The sequence below is a fragment of the Globicephala melas genome, chromosome 20 (assembly GCF_963455315.2).
Source record: "Globicephala melas chromosome 20, mGloMel1.2, whole genome shotgun sequence".
Taxonomy (NCBI): domain Eukaryota; kingdom Metazoa; phylum Chordata; class Mammalia; order Artiodactyla; family Delphinidae; genus Globicephala; species Globicephala melas.
In genome coordinates, this window is record NC_083333.1 from 54,302,498 (window position 1) to 54,323,399 (window position 20,902).

General features: G+C 36.1%; 1 protein-coding gene across 5 annotated transcripts in view; it reads right to left on the reverse strand.

The window, feature by feature from the left end:
* Positions 1-20,902, reverse strand: part of STXBP4 (syntaxin binding protein 4) — a 182,774-nt gene that overhangs the window by 145,890 nt on the left and 15,982 nt on the right. For 4 of the 5 annotated variants that reach the window (XM_030881608.2, XM_030881607.2, XM_060291045.1 and 1 more), the window contains 4 exons: positions 20,703-20,835; positions 5,136-5,242; positions 4,742-4,961; positions 3,355-3,433 (listed from right to left, as the gene is read on the reverse strand). In XM_030881608.2, coding sequence (XP_030737468.1) covers positions 3,355-3,433; positions 4,742-4,961; positions 5,136-5,242; positions 20,703-20,819 — 523 coding nt within the window. In that variant the 5' untranslated portion in view covers positions 20,820-20,835. The remainder of the gene's footprint in view (positions 1-3,354; positions 3,434-4,741; positions 4,962-5,135; positions 5,243-20,702; positions 20,836-20,902) is intronic. The other variant, XM_060291046.1, reaches the window with a different exon arrangement.

Genomic DNA, 20,902 nt, shown 5'->3' on the forward strand with positions numbered 1-20,902 from the left:
TACATTTGAGCCAAAACCTTAGGAGGATGTGGACATAAATCCAGCAGGCTTTGGTAATTCAAGGTAACTTGACCTGAAAAGCTCTCCCACAGACAGTTTTCCTCATTTGCCAGTGTCCTCTCTCACTTTCAGCCTTGGGCTCTTTATTTGCTCCTCTCTGGGAGGGGGTGAGAATTTTCAAAGTATGGCTTATTATTCCCTTGGCTCTTCTCTTCCTATTCCTCTTTTTAGGAGCAGAAGAAAGGAAATGTTTTATAAGGGTAGGATCAATACCATTTAGTTAATACCATGAACCCTCACCATGGATATTTTTCCCCATCACTAGTTTGTTTTCAGTTTTAAAAGCCTTATTGCAGGAGAATTAAGGCTTGTGTGGTGGTAAAGTTAATGATCGTATTCCTTCACGTAGTAATTCTTTACTGATTTCCTTAGGAATGTCGTTAGCATGTTTTTAGCTCACTCACAAACTCACGCATTATTCAGCGTATGGCAGTAGTAAACAACTCTGGATTCTGAAATAAGAAATTTATATAACAGAATAGTTTCGAAAAACATACTCAAGTATAATGTGAATTTTAAACATTCTAACCAGTTTTACACTTTGGAATGCTTCTGAGATGAGAACAGGGGTAGACTTGCCTCATTAAGTTTATTTTTGTTGAGGTTAACATTAAAACTCATTTATGTTTTTTAATAAATACCAGCTGGCTGAAGGAGTCTAGATGTGATGGTTAAGGATCTAATTTGGGAACAATCTATAATTAACTACTTATAACAGACAAATCACAAGGTATATAAGTTACCTAGAGATAATTTAGAGTTGACTTTGCTTTGTTTTTCTCCCCAGAAACATCTGGGCTACTACATTTATGTGGAAGAAAATGGTACTGAGTCAATTCCATTTCTACTCTAGAAAAATGTTCCATTTTAATTGCATTTTAATATTTACATACAGTTAACTCACTCAAATATGTTTTTCACTAAATTATTTTTCTATTACAAAATCTAGCATCATTTCTTATAGTCACTGATGTAAATTTACCTCAGTTTGTTCATTACTACAGGATCTCCTTGCTCTAATCACATTTGCCTCCTAGGGTCACCTGACATGTAGCTTGACCTTACTTCTTTGCATTTGATGATGATGCCTCCTTCACTTAGGATGATCTGTTACCTTCATCCATCTGTTGATGTTTATCACTTCTTTCAAGATCCAGATGATGTCTGACTTTTGCCAAGAAATTTTTCTCTATTGATTTCTGCATATTTTGTGACAAATTCTTTACTATGTACTAGCTTCTGGGGTAGAGGGGGAGGATGCAAAATTGAATTAAAGGACAGAAGCTTTCACTTCTGCTCTAAAAAACATGCCCTGGAATATTATCTGAGCTATACTCTAAACTTCAGATTCCGTAATATTAATAATAATGACAGCAAAATGTACTGAGCATATTCTATGCACCAATTACAAAATGCTTGACATACATAATCTTGTTTAATACTCATAACAAACCCATGAGGAAACTATTTCAATATAATAACCTAATTCAGCCAATAAGTTGGGAGCAAAGATCTGAATCTCTACGTTTGCATTCAGAGCCTGGTGACTAACCACTGTGTTTTCCCTATATCACACTCAGGTCACTTACTACTTCTTCCCTTAATCTACTTTGCTCATGTCTTTACACATCTTGTGCAAATGTGTTATTTGTCCATAAGACATATACTTCTTAGAGTACCAAAACCACCCACCCCCTGCTCTAGTCAACACAGAACACTGCAAATAGTCGAGTATTTATTCAATAAAATAATCACACACGCACACACATAAATAAACACACACATATATGTGCTTTCTAATCTGAATAATGAAGGTTTTTAATCCCATATTTTATTTCACAATATACTATTAAGTATCTCATGGAAAAAAATATCCCAGTTCCTTCATATTTTCTACCGAACTATGACGCACATGACATACTCAGTAAATACTTACTGAGTAAATAAATTGGCTAAAAGAGGCATCAAGAGAATGAAAATTAATTACGTAAAGGAAATAATACTAATAAAGTTTCTAAGGGTCAACAAATTCCACTAAGTAAAAAGGCATATAATTGACAGCTAAAGATTTTTCCTAACCCACTGGTAAATATTGCTCCAAATCAGAGAAACTACTATGGAATTCACTATAAATTCCTGTTAAGTATAGGACCTATGTGCTATGGTCTGAATGTTTGTGTCCACCTGAAATTCATATGTTGAAATCCCAACCTCCGGAGTTGAGGCCTTTGGGAGGTGCTTAGAGCATGAAGGTGGAGCCCTCACGAATGGGATTAGTGTTATTACAAAAGAGGTCCCACAGTGCTTCTAAGACCTTTCCACCATGTGAGGACACAATAAGAAGCCTGCAACCACAAGGAAGCTCTCACCCAGACCATGCTGGCACCATGATCCTGGACTTCCAGCCTCCAGAACTGTGAGAAATGTTTGTTATTTATAAGCCACCCATTCTGTGGTATTTTGTTAGAGTAACCCACACAGACTAAGACACTATATAATTTCTGCTAACTCTTCCTTATTTTGCAGTTTTGATCTACACAATGCTATTAAAAATTAAAGTATACGAGTAACAATTTGCTTTATAATTTAGACATGTAATTAACTCTTCCTTTCAATAAGTATAGTTTTGTTTGTTTGTTTGTTTTCATTGTTGTTCCCTTTAACTTTTGGAGATAATTTAAGGGAAGGAATTTTTTCTTGATATTTGAGCCTACAAACACTTTACAGATTGATAAAAATCCTTTTTTTATGGGTAGCTTACACAATTAATCCTTTACTGTTTTGAAAAGTCAATAAATCATTTCATGCTAATTAAGAACCAGTAATACTGAATTCACAATACTGATGTTCTTTCTAATTTATATCTATATAATCTCTTCCAAGAAAAACAAAACATACTTCTTTTCTTAAGCTATGCTCCCTTCTATAATTTCTCTGAAAGGTGCATTTAATATACCTCACGAGGATTTCACTAAAAGGGCAAGGCAGCCTAATCTTGAGTTATAGAAGAGTTTTCATTATTTGGTTTCAACAGTTCATTGATTATTACAGCTTCATAGACACTGCAATGATAATGCATCTTTTAAAATTTCAACCCTTTGTTCAGGAAAATTTCCAATAAAAGTCATAATATAACAGGGACCGCTGCACAATGGATTCATTTTGCTCTTTTATTCAATGAAGGAAAAAGGCATAATGCACCCTTCTTTAAAGTCTTTAAGTCACATTATGTACTCCTCATTGAGAGAGTAATTGAAAAAAATAACAGGAAAGAGGAATTAAATGTGCATTTACCTGTATTAGGCATATCTGTAGGGCTGTTGTCTGAAGAAGTGATTGGAATCTGTTCTGTTTTCTTGTATCCAGTTTTTATCTATGAAAGAAAATGAGGAAGGTGAAATGTCATTTTCTAAAGTAGGTCAAAAACCACATGGGAAGCTCACGTTAACATAAAAAGAATGATTAAAGAGATTAAAGCAATAGTCCCCCAAATATAAAACCTTTAAAATTTTGGTATATTCATCTTCAAACACAGCAATTCAGAATGAAAGTAACAACTGCTCTCAGCTCTACCATACCCAAGGACAACAAAATATAAGGCTATGCACTGTGTCTCTGAAAAGGTATTATAACCCCAAATGAGAAAGTATAAAGGGCTAAGAGAAAATCTTAAACTCTGTATCTGATTAGCATGGGCCTGAAACTGAAATTACTTTTGATGAATTTTATTGCACTGACTAAAAGCCTACCTGATTTTCAAGTTTGTTTTATAGGGTATACACTCTATTTTATAACTCATTATTTATGGCACTGTTGCAATTAGTAATTACAGTCATCCCTTCATATCTGCCATTTCTGCATGTGCAAATTCAACCAACAATGGATTAAAACTATTTTTTAAAAACTCTAAGAAGTTTCAAAAAGCAAAACTTGAATTTGCCACATTGGCAACTATTTACATAGCATTTACACTGTATTTATTTACAACTATTTACATAGCATTTACATTGTATTAGGTATTATAAGTAATCTAGAGATGATTTAAAGTATATGGGGAGGCTGTGCATAGGTTAAATGCAAATACTACACCATTTTATATAAGAGACTTGAGCAGCCTCAGATTTTGGTATCTGCTGTCGGGGTGTGGGGAGGTTATCCTGGAGCCAATCCCTCCACAGGTGATGAGGGATGACTGTAACTATATCGATTTTGATGTGGGAACTCCCCCTTTTGTGTGATTCTAGGGTGAACTATTGATATATTCCAGCATACACACATGAGGGAACAAAATCCACCTACACTGTACAGGAAAGAGCTGAGCAACAGAAAGGAAGATTGCCTGTCTTCAGTCAAGCAGAAAACAGAAAAAATAATGAACAGAACCATATTAGAGACTATCTGAAAATAAATATAACTTTCCATATCATAGGTTTGAGTGATATCTAGGCATATCTTTGTGATGCCATTCCTGATCGTGATTTTCTGGACAAACAACATATTGACTTGAAAAACTGTATTTATTGACAGCATAGCATAAAATCTTAAACAAAGAAAAGATCTTTCAAGGAAATACCAATCTGTTAACAAACTATATTACCAAAATTATAGTTCTATATGTATATGACAAACATAATGACACACGGGATTTGTGGACTACATAAACAGAAAAAGTTAAGATTACCTGATTTATCTTAAAAGAAGATAAAATGGCATCTGTAGATTTGGGAGTCGATGAGGTCTTTGGAATTAGTGTTTCAGGGGAAGAAGAAAGAAGACTAAACTTTGAGGCTTGAGGTCCATATTCTCCTGTAGCTTGTAAAAGGGATGAACACGATGGATTTTCTAAATGACTGCTGTGAGATTTCTGTCTTATGAATGCTATCTCCCAAGCAGATTCTGACCTAGCATTAAAAAGAAATCACTTTATGGATATAGTACTATTGAATTCTAAGATAATGTTTCATATATTATCAAAAAATACTTCTTTTGGGTCTAAAGTACTAGGACAACTTAAATTTCTATTTTTAGGGAGACATACTAAATGACTCATTCTATCTTACAGATAGAATAGTTACCTCAACTTGGCTCTGGTAATTATGCTTTTTGCTTCTTCAAATGATACACCAATCATAGACTCCTTGTTTATTGAGATAAGTTGATCTCCTGGCTTCAAACGTCCATCCTAACAAAAATAGTAACATTTGTAAAGAAACTGATTAAGGTGTTTCTTAAAAAGTTAATTGATGCAATTAAAGCAAAGCACAGTTTTAGTAAAGAATGACTTAAAGAAAAGAGTAAAAAGAAAATTTTAGACAAAGAACCTCAACAGCAAAATGGTTTGATTAAAGTCTGGTTTGGTAATATACATGAATGAAATGGAAATGTTCAAGTACTCCTTGAATAAACTTTCAGCCTAAGGAATCCTGAATATATGAAGCCATAGTCTGGTACACTAGGAAAGAGGCCTGTTTTAAAAGGTCAGTTGTATGAGACAAACACAGCTCTGAATGTGATAAAGTAGGCTAAATAATTCTGGTATATTTCAGAATATAAGCCTCATTCACTTCAGTTTCTGAGCATTCCTTTATCTTTCATCCCACCAAACACTGAGTTATTCCACAGTTAGAATTTTTAAAAATTCAGTCAAGGATCTTAATTATATTGATTCTACCCACATTTCTGTTCATGGTGAAACATCTTCTTCACTGGACCTGCTGCCCCTCCTGTGACTCAGGCCCAGTTGGTTGGACAGGTAGCTTTATTCACATCCTACTAATAACGACCAATTCTAATTGGCTGCCTGGCATTGTCTTTGTCAAGTCCTGGCTCTGCCTATAACTAGCCTAACTGAATAAGACAAAGCACAAAAGTTACAAAATTTAATGTACATGTCAGGCAAGTTTTCTCAGTCTTCATTTGCCTTTTCTTTTCTTTTTTTTTTTTTTTTTTTTTTTTGCGGTAAGCGGGCTTCTCACTGCCGCGGCCTCTCCCCTTGCGGAGCACAGGCTCCGGAGGCGCAGGCTCAGCGGCCATGGCTCACGGGCCCAGCCGCTCCCCGGCATGTGGGATCCTCCTGGACCGGGGCACAAACCCCTGTCCCCTGCATCGGCAGGCGGACTCTCAACCACTGCGCCACCAGGGAAGCCCTGCCTTTTCTTTTAATTCAAACTGGAAAAGAAGAATGAGCTCTCTTAATTTTCAGCTCTTAAGATGCTTCTCCATTTATCATTAGTACAAACACAGAAAGCATTATTTCTATAACTAGGGAAGAAGCTTATATGGTTAGAAAGTATTTTCACCCTTGATGGTATTTAAGTAAATTCCACAAATTCAAGGAAAGATCTTTTAAAAAGTCTTATCTACTATGTATAAAATAAGTTTTAATTAATAGGATTAACCAGGGAAAAGAGATGGTGAAGATAAGGGGATGGAAGGAAGTAAAGAAGAAACATATTACCATCAAGGAGGTAGCAGGATAAAGACACAGAGATGAGAAGCAACATATAGTGTGCAGGGGACTATAGCCTTCAACACAGTGTTCAATTAAAAAGTGTGAGCCAGAAATCATGAGAAATGAGGATGGGGAAGTAGGAAGAGTTCAGGTATCTGCAGGCCTTTAACCCCAAGCTATCCCTGGGATAGCTTCTGCACTTACTGTTTTTGTTTTCATACTGTAAACATTACCTAAGTATTATTTCCCACACTTCCTTGATGAAAAGAATCAACTGGAGTTATAAAAAAGGTCCATGTTATGAGACTCCTCTGTTTGAAAGTCTGATACAATATTGATATATCCCTGAATAACTGATCTTTGGTCTGAACTGCATTATATGTAATAAACGTATATAATATATAATAATGGTGATTTATGGTTACTTTACTTTTAAATAACAATATTTTTTTAAAAAAAGACCTTTACTGGGCTTCCCTGATGGCGCAGTGGTTGAGAGTCTGCCTGCTGATGCAGGGGACATGGGTTCGTGCCCTGGTCCGGGAAGATCCCGCATACCATGGAGCGGCTGGGCTCGTGAGCCATGGCCGCTGAGCCTGCGCGTCCGGAGCCTGTGCTCCACAACAGGAGAGGCCACGACAGTGAGAGGCCCGCATACCGCAAAAAAAAAAAAAAAAAAAGACCTTTACTATTATCTCTCACACTGAACACTGAGTATACAGGAAAGCAAAATAAATATAAAATATTTGTCAAGAATTTTTATGGGAACATGTTATTTCAAATATTGTGTAATGAAAGATATTATAATCTAAATGCATAATGACCCTATGACCCTTCTGAAATATAAACATAAAAAAATCCAAAAAGGCAATTTGATTTTAAAATATATAAAATTTGAAAACTAATTTGGATTTTATAGGTATGTGATTAAACATAATTAGCAAAGTCAGAGAACACACAATTGCTATATTCACAAGTGATTTTTGTTTCTCCTTCCATTTGATGTATGGGGGATAAAACACAGTAGTAATGCTAGAAAAGGCTAAGCAATATGGAGGAAGTATCTACCATATGGATCCTAAATGTTCAGTAAAATGAAAGAGCTGATTTTGTAAGATTTTATAAACACAGTTCAGTATTACCTGGGCCCAAGCCTTATGACAGACTTTGGTTATATATGCATTTAAATCAATTATACCCACACTATACTTAGAAACTTAGGTACAAGAGCTTTCAATTTAATATGCTAAATAGTAGTTTGAGGATAACTCATTCCTTAAGGTTAAAGTGAAATGGTAACAAACAAACAAACAAAAACAACCTTTTTGCCACAGGCAAAATGATAAGGCTAATAAAAAGGAAGAACAAAATTCTGGAGAGTGCTTATTTCTGGGAGGGAGGGTGGGGAATGCAATGGGGTGGGGGGAAAACATATAGGAAGCCTTAATAGTAAAATTTTCTACTTCATAAGTCAAATGGTGAACTCTAAGTGGATTCATAGGCATTTGTTTCATTATTATTCTTCATAAGTTAGATATATGTTCCAATATCCTTTTGTATGCATAAAATATTATATTATTAAAAAGAAAAGAAATTTTCCAGCCCATCAAAAGAAATCTCATGACATTTGCCTCAACAATGTTCCTAACCAGATGAATTTTATTTTGGTTCTATATTCCAAAACTGGCATTGGAAGTAAGGGCCAAATAGAGGTTCTTAAAATCTAATTTTAAAATAAATAAATAAATAAAATTAAATAAATGTCATTGTTAAATCCAGCTCTAGACCATTTGGCATCTGCAAAAAAAATTCCTCATTAGAATCAGCTTAATAAAGTAGATTATAACTGAAATTTAATGACTATTCTACTACTGATTTATGTCCCAAAGCCTGGAAGTAATTTGAGGAAAGAAAGGGAAAAATGAAGAAAGCCTTGCTTCATTGGAGCAAAGCATTTAAAGGACACTGACAAGGGAAAAAAGGTTCTTTTAGAATTGGGGTGGTGGACAGTAAATATTAGGTTATTTTGTTTTAATCTAAATATCCTTGGTATTAAACTGCCTTTTATTGAACTTCCTTGAAAAGGGAAAATTCTATAATGAGGACTATAAGCCAGATGGCACCTCATCTGTCTTCTAGTTGGGCAGCAGTCTTCAGAGGCAGTGGACTGATGAGGAAAAAAGAGCACGAGTTGTGGCAACCAGATAGATTTGAATTCGAATTTGAGCTCCACAACTTGCTAGCTAGATATTCATAAACAATGAAAGAAAGCTAAGGAAGGGGACAGGGGAGGTGCACAATCTCATCTACAAGGAACACGGAACTAAATTCTAAACTGTCGGAGACAGCTCCTCTATCCATGTATCTTATAGAAACCACAGTTGGTTGACAGCATTACGGAGAAAAAGCTTCAGAAAACAGAAGCCTCCCACATTCGCCTCTTGGGCCGCACAGTATTAGCCATGCAGAGGAAAAAGTTCTCAGTAAGGCAATTTAACACATCTTATATTAAAGTACACCCATGTACCGAAGTAGCATTTTCCAGGAAGACAAGAGTCAGAGAAGAGAAGAAGAAGAAAGTCTCTGACTGTGGTTTCTGGTGTTTATATATATTTTTGTTTCTAAAAAGTACTCACAGCAGTTGTTTTTTTTTTTTCTTTGCCTCCTAGAATAAGATCTTAGCTGATCATGTGAATTTCTGAACCTGTTTAAAAGTCAGAACCTGCAAACTAAAACAAAGCTATTTCTGTAAAAGTCTGGCATTCAAAGCCAGTGAATTCTGCCCCAGCTGGATTAATGTGTCTGTGAAGATAGTAACTTCAGAGAGGCCTCTTCCACACTGTCTAGATTCTGGTTCAGCACTTATTGAGCAACAACACAACATGACAGGCAAGGTGCCAAGCACTTTCACACACCTAACTTCAGTCTGAATTCTTTCACATTGACATTTATAAAGATGTTGAAATAATAATGTATTCTTGAACACTTGCATACTTTCATTAAAAGCTGCCAACACTGTCCATTCCAGATTATAATGACCATTACAGTTTTCTAAATAATGTGTTACCATAACCATATATACAGCCTGATTCTAACTCATTACTCCTAAATACTAAGGAATGCTCCTGCAAGCCTTTGGATTCCTTTCCCATACTTTCATAAAGGATGAAAGTCAATGGAAGTATCACTTTTTAAATACCAGTTATTAACATGAATTTAGGCAATTTGTTTAATCTCCATGAGACTCATTTTTTTAGCTGTGAAGTGGGGATAAGTACCTATTGCACAAGGTTGCTGTGATAAATAACGTATATAAAATCCTAGTACATTGTAGGTGTTAAATTGAAGTGAGTTGAATCAGAATCCCATATCTGTTGCAGGCAATTTTTACAGTAATAGCAAATTTAACCCTCCCACTCCTCAAATTAAGAACCCTTTATGACTGCCCACTTGTGGGAAAAGCTGAACTGAACTTCCCAAACCTGGCACAACAAACTAGCTGCAACCTACTTTTTCTAGCCTCATCATCTACCTTCCCTCCTCAGCATATAAATTCTTCATTCTATTCTCAGAAAATGTTCTTCAAATCAGCCACGGTCTTTCAAACTTTAATTCACTTACACATATTAATTCCTATCTAGAATGCCACCACCCACCTTGCCACTTCTCTGTCTGATGAACTCTCATTTAAACTTCACAACCAAATTCAAATATTATTTCTGCTGTAAGTTTTCTCCATCTCCCTAGATTTACTTAATTGTCTCCTTCTCTTTGTTCCAAATGCACTTTTACTTATCTATATTATTGCACTTACTCTGTACTGTCCTTACTTGTTTACATATCTTTTTTTTTTCCATTGGAGTATATTAATTCAGCAACTCCCAAATTAGCAGCATTGATTCTTTCAGTTGATCAGAACTATGTCTTTTTCATGGTTATATCTCTGAGCATAGTGCCAGGTATACAATAGGTCCACAATAAATGAATAAGGCCCAGGAAACACTTTGAGGAAATTAAGGTGGCTCTAACACAAATAGTAATGGCAAAGGAGAAAAGTGAGTGACATCTTAAAGTGAACCATCTTGGCTGCTACTGCTTTAGCTCCCACCAATTGATTGGTTTCTTTACCCCCTGCCATCCAGAGGCCTTTGTCCTTTTCTGAATATTTTCAATTTGAGGTTGGTTGAACCCACAGATATGGAACCCGAGGATATGGAGGGCTGACTGTGTGTGTGTGTGTGTGTGTGTGTGTGTGTGCGCGCGCGCCCTAGAATCAGGTAAATGAAATATGTCAGTTTTGAAGAAAAAATTTTGATTCCTGCCTGCTGTCCTTACAGTATTAGCAGAGAAACAAAGAAAAAAACAAAAACATTCAAAGTGTGGTTCAGAATCGGTCACAAAGGGCTAAGAAGAAGAGGTACTTTTGTGTGGAGCCCAGATGGTGGTAGTTGAATGGTAAACAGGCAGATCAGTGAATTCTCAGAAATGTGACTAAAGGATTATTCATTCATTGGTATTAATTGAGCAATTAATATGTGTCAGGTACCAAGCTAGGGACTAAAGATATTATTGTGAATAAAATCAGATAATATCCTTGCACTTAGGAAATAATCTGAGACTTGTGGCTCAGGCAGAGTTGGTAAAACAGTCACAGATACTGATGTATGATCATAAACTGAGAAGGAAAGAAACAGGCACAGACAGGTGATATGAAGGAAAGGTGCACAGACAGGAAAACAACCTGGCCTAGACTTGGGATGGAGGAAGCACAAGGAATACCTCTCTTTGTAAGTGGTCTTTGAATTGATATTTGAAAGTAATGGGGGGAGCTGTTCTCAGTCAGAGGGAGCAGCATATAAGATGAGAAAGAACCAGGCCCCTTCCAGGGACTGAAAGAATGCTACTCTGAAAGCATAGGTGGGGATGGAGAGTCAGAGAAGTAGAGGGCAGAAGTCACATAATACAGAGCCTTGTAGGCAAGTAAGTATTAGTTGGATAGCTGGGAGGGAAATAGGAATGGTGCATAAGAGCAGACAAAGCTATTGTGAGGTCTGATAAAAACTGATGATAGTTTAAACAATGGTGATGGCAGTGGAGATGAAGAAGACTGATGGGTTCAAGAGCTATTGAGGGTAGAACAGTCAATAGTATGTACTAAGGAATTGGATATGGGTGTTAAGGGAGAGGAAGTAGTTTGGATGCTGTTAGTTTTCTGACTTTGTGCTACTGGAAGGTGTCATTCACAGAGATTGGGAACACTGGAAAGAGGTCTGTTTGGGAAGAAATGGGTAGATGAAGGTGTGATGTGACTATCATGAGTCCTGCCTCAGACATGCTGCATTTGAGATGCCTTTAAGAGATCCAAGTGGAAATGTTGATCAGGCAATTGGATATGTGTCAAAGGAGTGTCTCCCCAAAAAAAGATCTAAGATTTAACACTGAGACTCCAAACTGATATCGGATTGGCTGGTGGGGTGAAAAGGGCCTTGGAGTTCCCATATTTCATATTTCCCTTAACTCAGTACGTAGTATATTTGTTCCCAACCTATAGGCTACCTCTAGCTCTTAAAGCTGGGAGAATCTTCTTTCCTATTTGAACTAGCAAAACGTGTCAATATGTTCCAAGTTTGAACTCAGAATACGTTTTTCAAAGAGACAGGACGATTTTGGTTACTGAACCAGTGTTGCATTTCATATATTCCAGGAGGAGAAATACTTTTATGTGGGTATTGGGATAAAGGGGAGAAGCTAACCATGGTTACTTAAAGTAACTCCTGCGTTCCAATAATCCCCTATCTATAAAGTTTGGGAATATAAATGAAATATAATCCATCTATAAACTTGAGATTGCCTATATTATTAGTTCTGAAACAATATAATGTTAAAATAAAATTACAGCAAGTGAAAGCACTCATATGCATTTAAAAAATATTAACAGTTGCTCAGTTCAGCAACTTATTAAGGATACCCTATGAACCAGTGTTTCCTATTCCATGAAAACACCTGGAGAAATTTTGTACAGATTAGAAGTTTATTAACAAGCCTAACACAGTATTTAGAATACAGTAAATTCTATTATTACTATTCATAAAAATTTTTTTTAAAAAAATTGCATTAATTTGTATTTGCAGAGTAAACATGTACATAACTCTCCAACTTGACGAAGAACACAAAAGTAAATGTAAGCACTGCAAACCTACTTATTCTTCTCTGTCTACACCTTTCTCTATTTTGGCTGTTTTCTTCTCTTGGACATGACCAGATACTGTCAAAAAACATTAATAACTCTGTGCTGCTCTCTAGTGGTAAATATAAAATATACTTTATTACATGGTTTTGCTTTCTAATACACTTTCAAACAATGAAATTCTCAGAAAATCAACAAGAGAAAATATACATTATAGGTATAATTTCTTAGTCTGTCATCACTGACAGGAGATGAGTCACTCAGCACCACTGCTATCAATTTATTACTTTAACTACAAATATTTTTCATGTGGGAAAAAAAGCACAAATTGATGCTTGTCTTAAAAGTAAATTGTTTTCACTTGTTAGGTACCATGACCTACTGCATTACTTCAAGTATAGTCTAAGAAATACCTTAGCTATACTGAATACACACACACACACACACACACACACACACACACACACACACAGACATATCTCAGCTTTAAAACTAAAGTAGTACATCTCAATTCTTACAAGAAAAATTTTGTTTTTCGTTTGTTTGAATTTGTTTAAATTTAGCATTTAAGTATGCTCTTAGTTAGTTAATAAATTAAATTCAATAGCCAAAAATTATATCATTATAATACCCTATGCTTATTGTATAATACTTACCACTTGGTAAGTATATTTGGAGGAAACCTTATTATCTCAGCAAGATTGAAACAATTTAAATCTATTGTTTTGGAAGTTACTAGTTAAACTGATTTTTTTTTTCTAACAAGGAAAAAAATCCAATTGAATAAACAAACTGCTTTCTAAACAGTGTTTGGTGTACGAATCGGGGTGGGGGTAAGGGTAGGACTATTTATTCAACCAAAACAACTAGAATAAGGACAATGACAATATAAACAGACTTTATAAGGGTATCACTTCTCATGTTACATAGCTTGATATTAATAGAATGTTTTATTAAATTCTTTATGTCCTACATCTCTCCAAAAAGGGAGGCAATTTTCAACAAAAGACATGTAGAATCACATTAGTAAAACAGAAATAGCAAATAAAATTCAAGAGAAATGAGCATGAAAATATAGTAACCAATTTGTTAACTAAGTGCTTCAAATATGGATCTGAGCTTCCTAGCAACCAGAGCAAAAAGGAACTCATGCTTTACATATTTCTTACAGTGAAGAGGACAGTAAGGTTTTATAACTCCTAAAATAGATATTTTCTAGTCTTAATTCTAAATCTAATTTCTCATATGGGCTACTAGTGACTGGCATAATTAACAAATTCAACAAGAATTACTGCAAATTCAGAAGTGAGTGGATTTTATTTGCTCTGTTTGTTTTGTTTTGTTTTGCATTTAGAAGAGGCTAAATGAAGTACTTTAACTAATCTAAGTTAAACCTAACTGGGAGCAGTGAATAGATAACATGTCTTCAAATATAACCTCTCTCAGCCAGACTTAAAATAAAATTTGAACAGCATATAATTAAAAATATATAACATTTACTTACAGCTTGAAATCTGCTACTTTCATATTTATTTCCTATTCATTTGTTAGGTTAAAACGCCACGAGTATAAAGGTCTATCTTCCAATCCCTCTATATCTTTCACTAAGAAATGGTCACAGTGAACATTCAGTTAATATTAAAAATTTACTGAGATTGGTTCAAGATGGCGGAGTAGAAGGACGTGTGCTAACTCCCTCTTGCGAGAGCATAGGAATCACAACTAACTACTGAACAATCATCGACAGGAAGACAATGGAACTCACCAAAAAAGATACCCCACATGCAAAGACAAAGGAGAAGCTGCAGTGAGATGATAGGAGGGGTGCAATCATTATAAAATCAAATCCCATAACTGCTGGGTGGGTGACTCACAAATTGGAGAACAATTATACCACATAAGTCCATGCACTGGAGTGAAGGTTATGAGCCCCACATCAGGCTTCCCAACCTGGGGGTCTGGCAATGGGAGGAGGAATTCCCAGAGAATCAGACTTTGAAGGCCAGCAGGATTTGATTGCAGGACTTAGGACTGGGGGAAACAGGGACTCTACCCTTGGAGTGTACACACAAAGTCTTGTGTGCACCAGGACCCAGGGGGAAGGAGCAGTGACAACACAGGAGACTGAACCAGACCTACCTGCTAGTGTTGGAGGGTCTCCTGCACAGGCAAGGGGCAGCGGTGGCTCACCACGGGGACAAGGACATTGGCAGCAGAAGTTCTGGGAAGTACTCATGGGCATGAGCCCTCCCGGAGTCTGCCATTAGCCCCAAAATAGAGCTTGTAGGCTCCAGTGCTTGGTCTCCTCAGGCCAAACAACCAACAGGGAGGGGACACAGCCCCACCCATCAGCTGACAAGTGGATTAAAGTTTTACTGAGCTGTACCCACCAGAGCGACACGCAGCTCTACACACCACCAGTCCCTCCCATCAGGAAGCTTGCATAAGCCTCTTAGATAGACTCATCCACCAGAGGGCAGACAGCAGAAGCAAGAAGAACTACAATCCTGCAGCCTGTGGAACAAAAACCACAGTCACAGAAAGATAAACAAAATGAAAAGGCAGAGGATTATGTCCCAGATGAAGGAACAAGATAAAACCCCAGAGAAACAACTAAATGAAGTGGATATAGGCAACCTTCCAGAAAAAGAATTCAGAATAATGGTAGTGAAGATGATCCAGGACCTCAGAAAAAGAATGGAGGCAAGGATCAAGAAGATGCAAGAAATGTTTAACAAAGACCTAGAAGAATTAAAGAACAAACAAACAGAGATGAACAATGCAATAACTGAAATGAAAAATACACTAGAAGGAATCAATAGCAGAATAACTGAGGCAGAAGAATGGATAAGTGACCTGGAAGACAGAATGGTGGAAATCACTGCTGTGGAACAGAATATAGAAAAAAGAAAGAAAAGAAATGAAGACAGCCTAAGAGACCTCTGGGACAACATTAAATGCACCAACATTGGATTATAGGGGTCCCGGAAGGAAAAGAGAGAGAGAAAGGACCCGAGAAAATATTTGAAGAGATTATAGTTGAAAACTTCCCAAACATGGGAAAGGAAATAGCCACCAAAGTCCAGGAAGCACAGAGAGTCCCAGGTAGGATAAACCCAAGGAGAAACAGGTCGAGACACATAGTAATCAAATTGACAAAAATTAAAGATGCAAAATTATTAAAAGCAACAAGGGGAAAACGACAAATAACATATAAGGGAACTCCCATAAGGTTAACAGCTGATTTCTCAGAAGAAACTCTGCAAGCCAGAAGGGAGTGGCACGATATATTTAGTGATGAAAGGGAAGAACCTACAACCAAGAATACTCTACCCAGCAAGGCTCTCATTCAGATTTGATGGAGAAATCAAAAGCTTTACAGACAAGCAAAAGCTAAGAGAATTCAGCACCACCAGACCAGCTTTGCAACAAATGCTAAAGGAATTCCTCTAGGCAGGGAAAAGACTAGCAACATAAAACAACCTTGTACATATAGACTACTATATCAAAACCTCATGGGAACAGCAAACCCAGAAACTACAATAGATACACACAAAAAAAGAAAAAAAAAAAAAACAACCAAACAACACTAAATATGATCATCAGAAGAAAACAAAAGAGAAAGAAAAGAAAAAAGACCTACAAAAACAAACCCAAAACAATTAAGAAAATGGCAATAGGAACACACATATCAATAATTACCTTAAATGTAAATGGATTAAATGTGCCAAAAGACACAGACTGGCTGAATGGATACAAAAACAAGACCTGTATATATGCTGTCTACAAGAGATCCACTTCAGACCTAGGGACACATACAGACTGAAAGTGAGGGAATGGAAGAAGGTATTCCATGCAAATGGAAATCAAAAGAAAGCTGGAGTAGCACTACTCATATCCATAAAAATAGACTTAAAAATAAAGACTGTTATAAGAGACAAAGAAGGACACTACGTAACAATCAAGGGATCAATCCAAGAAGAAGATATAGCAATTGTAAACATATATACACCCAACATAGGAGCACTTCAATATATAAGGCAAATACTAACAGCCACAAAGGGAGTAATTGACAGTAACACAATAATAGTGGGGGGCTTTAACACCCCACTTTCATCAATGGACAGATCATCCAGACAGAACATCAATAAAGAAACACAGGTCTTACTTAAATGATACGTTAGACCAGATGGACTTAATTGATATTTATAGAGCACTCTACCCAAAAGCAGAAGAATACACATGCTTCTCAAGTGTGCACGGAACATTCTCCAAGATTGACCACATCCTCGGCCACAAAGCAAGCCTCTGTAAATTTAAGAAAATTGAAATCATATCAAGAATCTTTTCTGACCACAATGCTACGAAATTAGAAATAAGCTACAAGAACAAAAAACTATAAAAAACACAAACACGTGAAGGCTAAACAATATGCTACTAAACAACTAATGGATCACTGAAGAAATCAAAGAGGAAATCAAAAAATACCTAGAGACAAATGGAAATGAAAGCACAATGATCTAAAACCTATGGGATACAGCCAAAGCAGTTCTAAGAGGAAAGTTTATAGCAATACAGTCTTACCTCAGGAAACAAGAAAAATCTCAAATAAACAACCTACCTTATACCTAAAGCAACTAGAGAAAGAACAACAAACAAAACCGAAAGTTAGTAGAAGGAAAGAAGTCATAAAGATCAGAGTAGGAATCATAAAGATCAGATCAGAAATAAATAAATAAATAAGACAATAGCAAAGATCAATGAAACTAAAAGCTGGTTGTTTGAAAAGATAACCAAAATTGATAAACCTTTAGCCAGACTCAAGAAAAAAGGGAGAGGACTCAAATTAACAAAATTAGAAATAAAAACAGAGAAGTTATAACTGACACCACAGAAATACAAAGGATCATAAGAGACTACTATATGCAACAGTATGCCAATAAGATGGACAACCTGGAAGAAATGGACAAATTCTTAGAAAGGTACAGTCTCCCAAGACTGATCCAGGAAGAATTAGAAAATATGAAGAGACCAATCACAAGCACTGAAATTGAAACTGTAATTAAAAAACTCCCAACAAACAAAAGTGCAGGACCTGATGGCTTCATGGGCAAAGTCTATCAAACATTTACAAAAGAGCTAACATCTATTCTTCTGAAACTCTTCCAAAAAAATGGCAGAGGAAGGAAAACTCCTGAATTCATTCTATGAGATCATCATTACCCTGATACCAAAACAAGACAAAGATACCATTAAAAGAGAAAATTACAGGCCAATATCACTGATGAACATAGACACAAAAATCCTCAACAAAAGAGTAGCAATTCGAATCCAACAATACATTAAAAGGATCATACACAATGATCAAGTGGGATTTATCCCAGGAACGCAAGGATTTTTCAATATCCACAAATCAATCAGCATCATACACTACACCAACACAGTAAAGAATAAAAACCATATGATCACCTCAATAGATGCAGAAAAAACTTTTGACAAAATTCAACACCGATTTATGATAAAAACTTTCCAGAAAGTGGGCATAGAGGGAACCTACCTCAAAATAACAAAGGCCATATATGACAAACCCACATCAAGCATCATACTCAATGGTGAAAAGTTGAAATCATCTCCTCTAAGATCAGGAATAAGGCAAGGATGCCCACCCTCACCACTTTTATCCAACATAGTTTTGGAAGTCCTAGCTACAGCAGTCAGAGAAGAAAAAGAAATAAAAGGAATCCAAATTGGAAAATAAGAAGTGAAAATGTCACTGCAGATACATAGAAAATCCTAAAGACATTACCAGAAAACTACTACAGCTCACCAATGAATTTGGTAAATTTGCAGGCTACAAAATTAACACACAGAACTCTGTTGCATTTCTATACACTAATAATGAAAGATCAGAAAGAGAAATTCAAGAAACAATCCCATTTACCATTGCATCAAAAAGAATAAAATACCTAGGAATAAACCTGCCTAAGGAGACAAAAGACTGGCACTCCGAAAACTATAAGACGCTGATGAAAGAAATCACAGATGACGCGAACAGATGGAAAGATATACCATGTTCTTGGATTGGAAGAATCAATATTGTCAAAATGACTATACTTCCCAAGGCAATCTACAGATTCAATGCAATTCTTATCAAATTACCAATGTCATTTTTCACAGAACTAGAACAAAAAATGTTAAAATTTGTATGGAGACACAAAAGACCCCGAAAAGCCAAAGCAATCTTGAGAAAGAAAAATGGAGCTGGAGGAATCAGGCTCCCTGACTTCAGACTATATTAAAAAGCTATAGTAATCAAAACAGTATGGTACTGGCACAAAAGTAGAACTATAGATCAATGGAACAGGATAGAAAGCCCAGAAATAAACCCACGCATCTATGGTCAATGAATCTATGACAAAGGAGGCAAGACAATACAATGGTGGAAAGACATTCTCTTCAACAAATGGTGTTGGGAAAGCTGGACAGCTACATGTAAAAAAAATGAAATTAGATCATTCTTTAACACTATACACAAAAATAAGCTCAAAATGTTTTAAAGACCTAAATGTGAGACTGGACACTATAAAAGTCCTAGAGGAAAACATAGGCAGGACACTCTCTGACATAAATCGCAGCAATATATTTTCCAATCTGTCTCCCTGAGAAATGGAAATAAGAACAAAAATAAACAAATGGCACCTAATTAAACTCAAAAGTTTTTGCACAGCAAAGGAAACCATAACCAAAACGAAAAGACAATCCACAGAGTGGGAGAAAATACTTGCAAATGATGTGACTGACAAGGGATTAGCCTCCAAAATCTATAAACAGCCCATGTGGCTTAATATCATCAAAACAAACAACCCAATCAAAAAATGGGCAGAAGACCTAAACAGACATTTTTCCAAGGAAGACATACGAATGGCCAAGAGGCACATGAAAAAATGTTCAGCATCACTAATGATTAGAGAAATGCAAATCAAAACTAGTGAGATATCACCTCACACCAGTCAAAATGGCTATCATCAAAAATCCACGAACAATAAATGCTGGAGAGGTCGTGGAGAGAAGGGAACCCTCCTACACTGCTGGTGGGAATGTAAAATGGTACAGCCACTATAGAGAACATTATGGAGGTTCCTTAAAAAACTAAAAACAGAGCTAACATATGACCCTGCAATCCCACTCCTGAGCATATATCTGGAGAAAAACATGGTCGGAAAGGATACATGCACCCCAATGTTCATTGCAGTACTGTTTACAATAGCCAAGACATGGAAGCAACCTACATGTCCGTCGACAGAGGAATGGATAAAGAAGATGTGATACATATATACAATGGAATATTACTCAGTCATAAAAAAGAATGAAATAATGTCATTTGCAGCAACATGGATGGACATAGAGATTGTCATACTGAGTGAAGTAAATCAGAAAGAGAAAGAGAAATACCTTGTGATATTGTTTATTTGTGGAAACTAAAAAGAAATGATACAAATGAACATATTTACAAAAGAGAAACAGACTCATAGACTTAGAGAATGAACTTATGGTTACAGGGGAGAAGGGTGGAGGGAAGTTATAGTTAAGGGGTTTGGGATTGACATGTACACACTGCTATATTTAAAGCACAGAGAACTCTGCTCAATGTTATGTGGCAGCCTGGATGGGAGGGGAGTCTGGGGGAGAATGGATACATGTACGTGTAGAGCTAAGTTGCTTTGCTGTGCACCTGAAACTATCACAACATTGTTAATCGGTTATACTCCAATATAAAATAAAAAGTTAAAAAAAAAAGTAAAATTTGAGATTATTCTTCCTTAGCTTAATGCATGCTTAAATGTTTCTCTGTCTTATTAGTCAAAATGTTAATTCTTTCTACTTCCTAGATGTATACACCATCACAAAAAAAAATTAAAAATTTTACTGATGATATAGGAAAACACACCTCATCACTAGTGGTTTTGTCTTTTAGGTGAAGGGTTATTTTTATTTTCATTTTACCTTATAACAGTCTCCTCCAGGCATGATTTCCTGAATATATACCAAGGGACCTTCATTCCGGTTAATTCCTCCTAGGATCTTCAGACCAAGGCCTGTCTCCTTGGTAACTGTAATCATCTGAAAGGCAGGATCCCTAAGATAAAGTAAAGTAGCATGCACAGGTTAGCCTAGAGATGGGCACCTACTTTTTCTTTAAAGTG